This window comes from Octopus bimaculoides, chromosome 11, assembly GCF_001194135.2.
Source record: "Octopus bimaculoides isolate UCB-OBI-ISO-001 chromosome 11, ASM119413v2, whole genome shotgun sequence".
In the NCBI taxonomy this organism is placed as follows: Eukaryota; Metazoa; Mollusca; class Cephalopoda; order Octopoda; family Octopodidae; genus Octopus; species Octopus bimaculoides.
In genome coordinates this window covers 38,753,508-38,758,336 of record NC_068991.1, presented here as the reverse complement: position 1 = coordinate 38,758,336, position 4,829 = coordinate 38,753,508, and the positions used below count along the sequence as shown (strand labels likewise).

Below are 4,829 nucleotides of genomic sequence, written 5' to 3'. Positions count from 1 at the left end.
TATATATATATATATATATATATATATATATATATATATGTATATATAAGGTGCATGTGTGGTAAGAAATTTGCTTCCCGACCACATGATTCTAGGTTCAGTCCCACTGTGTGACACCTTAGGCAAGTCTCTTCCATAACTTCATGCTGACTAAAGCCTTGAGTGGATTTGGTAGATAGAAACTGAAAAATACCTGTTACGTGCGTGTGAGTGTTTGTTCTCCACCATTACTTGACAACCAGTGTTGGTGTGTTTACATCCCTGTAACTTAGAGTTTTGGCAAAAGAGACCAATAGAAAAAGTACCAGTCTTAGCAAAAAAGTACTGGGGTTGATTCATTCGACTAAAAATTCAAGGCGCTGCCCCAGCATGGCCACAGTCTGACTGAAACAAGTAAAATAATGACAAAAGAGATATATATTTGTGTGTGTGGCATTTATTTTTTAAAATGACATTCCAGTTTATGCCATTATGATGGTCAATACACCTTATCCATTACATGCATTATTGCATAGTTGTAACTTCAATCCTAGTTCTAAAAAAATGTGTGTGGCAAATATGACTTGTGGAAATGACCAGGAAATAGTATCTTTACAATATAGTTTAACTATAACAATATAATGTGAATGCTTCATACTTCAGCATTCTTGATGCAAACATGTCAAGCACAGACATTCTATACATACATGTGCAGCCACAAACATGAGAATCCTCTTACACACTTCATGCTTGCATGTTTGTGTACAGGTGTGCCTGTGCACACAGTGGGCTTCTTTCAGTTTCCGTCTACCAAATGCACTCTCAAAGCTTTGGTCAGCCTGAAACTGTAGTAGAAGACACTTGCCCAATGTTTCACAGTCGAACTGAATCTGAAACCATGTTGTTTGGGAAGCAAACATCTTACCACACAGCCACACTTGTACCCATATATATATATATATATATATATATATATCTACTACATATGTGGGAAATTCTGTCTGTGGGTGTGTTTGTGGAGTTGTCAGCTAACTCCTCCTATATCGTTTTATTGATTTTGTTGAAACTTGACACGTGAGTAGAACTCGTGTCTGGAAATCTCAAGGCATACTCAGGTTGTTGAAAAAAAATCGATAATAGGGCTTCTGGAAGGGATCCATATATCTAATATATTTTAACAGCCAAGGGAAATAACCCATTCATTTTCCTAAATCATTTGGTATAAATCAAATTGAGTATGCTTATTTCTTAGTATTTGAACTGTTAGTTATTTTTGCAATTTATTCAGTACAATCCTTAAACAAATAAATAGTATTTTCCTAAACAATGGATCCACTTATTTTGGTTAGTGACTTATTCATGAATATACCAACACTAGCGCCACTGAGGGTAATATTCTCTGGGAACACACAAAAGAGTTATTTACTTTGAATTGTTGTTATCTCTTATCTGATTAGCCCATTATTACGTAACATGCTTCACGATTTTAGCATACATGCCTTATTAGTATTTCCTCCTAAGTTCTATATACTCTGCGAACACATTAAAGCCTTTTTCAGGACTACTTTATTTGAATTCTTACTATCGGGTAACTAATATCATCTTGTTACATAACTGACCTCACAATTTGAGTATTCATAACTTATTGGGAATTCCTAAAAACAAGATCCTGTGTAAGACAGTTCATTGTTCTCTGCAAATGCACAAAAAACTGTTTTAAGGGCTACATACTTTGTATTGTTATTGGATTAGCGAAACAATTATGAGAACAGAACCAAAGGATAAACCCTGCTTTCCCAGGAATTACCGAACATGTTAGCTGGTATATATATATATATATATATATATATATATATATAAACGAACATCTAGTTATGTATATCATTCATTACTTTCTGTATTCAGGACAGGAACGTTACACATCGATGACACGTGTATACTACAAAGACGCGTTTGGTTGTGTTGTGATGTGTGACATAACACAGTCACAAACTTTCAAGAGTGCAGCACTATGGAAGAAAGATCTTGACTCCAAATGTACCTTATCTGACAACTCACCAGTGCCATGTATCTTATTAGCTAACAAGGTAACTCACATTATTATCCTCTCTCTCTCTTTTCCTCTCTTCCTTACTACTTTTCTCCCATGTATGGGCAACTCAGTTCATATCTTTCTTTCCTGCTTCAACTAAGAACTTAACTTTTCTCTCTTCTTGATGAAGGACTTGTTTTAAAACCTTGGAATTTTCCATTTGTAACAGAATACCAACTTTATTTTACTTTGTTTATTTTAAACATTATCTATTTTTGTATTAAATTGAAATGATTGATTCCACTCACTCATAATGTCTTTATATATTAAAAACAAAGAACAAAAACAAATTGCTTTTACACTGAAGATTAAGTGTGGTTAAAGGTAAGCCTGCAAGTGAATTGCTGGAGGTTATTGTCAGCAATATAGCACAGGAAGAGTCAAAGACTCAGGTTTTCAACTATATGACCATTTTAATAAGCCTTTCTAAAATTATATGATCATTTTAATAATCCTTTCTACTGTAGGCACAAGGCCTGAAATTTTGGGGGAGGAGAAAGTTGATCACATCGACCCCCAGTACTTGACTGGTACTTAATTTATCGACCCTGAAAGGATGGAAGGCAAAGTCAACCTCAGTGGAATTTGAACTCAGAATGTAGCAGCAGACGAAATACTGCTAATCATTTCACCTGGCATGCTAACGATTCTGCCTGCTCGCTGTCTTATGACCATTTTAATAATGATTTGTAATACTGGCACAAGGTTGAACAGTTTGAAGTCTATGTTGTTGATACTATCTACATCAGTACTGGACTAGTGCTCCTTTTTGTTGACTGGCAAAATCAACCCATGGCAATTTTTGGACTCTAGATATAGATACAAAAGAATTTCATCTGCTACTCTGTTTTCTTCTTCTTACTACTACTACTACTACTACTGATAATATTATTTCAAATTTTAGCACATGGCTAGAGGTTTGTGGGGAAAAGGTAATTTGATTATATCAACCCCAGTGCTCAACTGGCATTTATTTTATTGACTCCGAAAGGATGAAAGCAAAGTTGACCACGGCAGAATTTGAACTTGGAACATAAAGACAGATGAAATGCTTCTAAGCATTTTGATGCTAATGAATCTGTGAGCTTGCTGCATTACTGATAGTATTAGTTTCAAATTTTGACCCAAGGCCTGCAATTTCGAGGGAGAGGCTAAGTCAATTACATTGACCCCAATACTCAACTGGTACTTATTTTATTGACCTTGAAAGGTTGAAAGGCACAGTTGACCTAGGTGGAATTTGAACTCAAAAATTTCAGATGGATGAAATGCAGTTAAGCATTTTGTCCAGTTTGACAATGATTCTGCCAGCTCACTGCCTTACTGATAATAATAATAACATTAATAACAACTAGCAGAGAGACTGCCCTCTGGACGGTTTTCTGCTAGCTCCTTGATAATATTTTCACATTTGATTCCTGTTGTGCATGGGAAATGGAAAGTGGTTCACCTTCCTTCCTCTCTCATCTGTGCCTGTCTAGTAGTAGTCACTCCAGCGATCCTCCCCTACCCTGTCACCCAGTATAAGCAGCTGCTATCTGACCAGTCCGGGAGTGAATTCCCTGATGTCCGTTCATGATGCCTCGACCAGCCAAAAGAGGCCGACCCTGTCCTGTCTCCCCTGCACTTCCCTTCTCATGCTTCCTCTTCCGGTCAGTCCCTTGACCATTGACGTCATGGCCCTCTTCTTCTGGCTCATCCTCACATGCCCCCCTGATCTCAAAAATCACTTCCTCACTTCACTCTGTCGAAATCTACCACCCACCCAAGTGGGCGCCTTGCACGTTGTGATCTTCTTAAACTGGGAATCTCATTCTCTTCCTCTTCTCCACAATCATCATCTGACGAAGCAACAATCCAACAAACATCTAAGACATGACATGGCATTCCATTCACAGAGATGTTTTTGGAATTGACAGCCATCACTATTCTTCTGTTCCACTGAATTGTGCAGCGTGTGTTTGGTGGCTTGACCCAGACTTCATCTCCCACCTCCACAAAGTCGGGCCCTCTCTCTTCTACAGAGCATCTTGATGCTTTACTCAGATGCCACCATTCATATTTGAATGTCGCTCTATGTGGCACGGAATCTTCAGCCTGTCCTGATTGGGGCGACATGTTGTACCAGAACACCGCTTCCAGCGGCAAGATATGTTCTCTCTCCACTACGGCCTTGATCATTCGATGATGTCTCTACATGATCCCCTTTCCACCCAGCCTCTATGCCGCTCTGAAAAAGCAGTGCACTTTCCTCCTGTCAAGCAGCTCCTTCAGCGCTTCTGAACAAAATGCCATGCTGTTGTCCATCAGCAATTCATCCACAAGGCCCTGCTCTAAATATACCTCATTTAAAATCTCGTCCGCAGTGCCTGTCCTCAATTCCTTCCAAATGGCCATCCGGCCTGGCCCACAATCAACCATTGAGAGATACATCCCCTACAAATATCACTTAGATGTTGTGGCTTCAGAGCATATAGGGATTCATGGGAAAGAATTTTTGCGAGGGGGTGGAGAGAGGAGTTTCAGAAAATTCACACGTTTTGACTTTTTCCCTCATAACTTTCAGGAAAATGGTTTTCTTTTAATGAAAATTTATACAAATCCCTTTCAAATAACATAGATTAGGATTATAAAGAAATTTGTGGTGAAAATTTTTTCAGGGATTTTTCCAGTTTTTTAAGACCACAGGTGGGACGGTTATCTTTGTATGAAAAAGTTTTGGAAACTCATTTTTTTTACATCCTCTGCTTCATCATCC

At 38.2% G+C, this 4,829-nt stretch overlaps 1 protein-coding gene across 1 annotated transcript in view; it reads left to right on the top strand.

Moving 5' to 3' along the window:
• Positions 1–4,829, top strand: part of LOC106883093 (ras-related protein Rab-7L1) — a 22,081-nt gene that overhangs the window by 12,012 nt on the left and 5,240 nt on the right. The window contains exon 4 of the mRNA XM_014933984.2: positions 1,885–2,066. Coding sequence (XP_014789470.1) covers positions 1,885–2,066 — 182 coding nt within the window. The remainder of the gene's footprint in view (positions 1–1,884; positions 2,067–4,829) is intronic.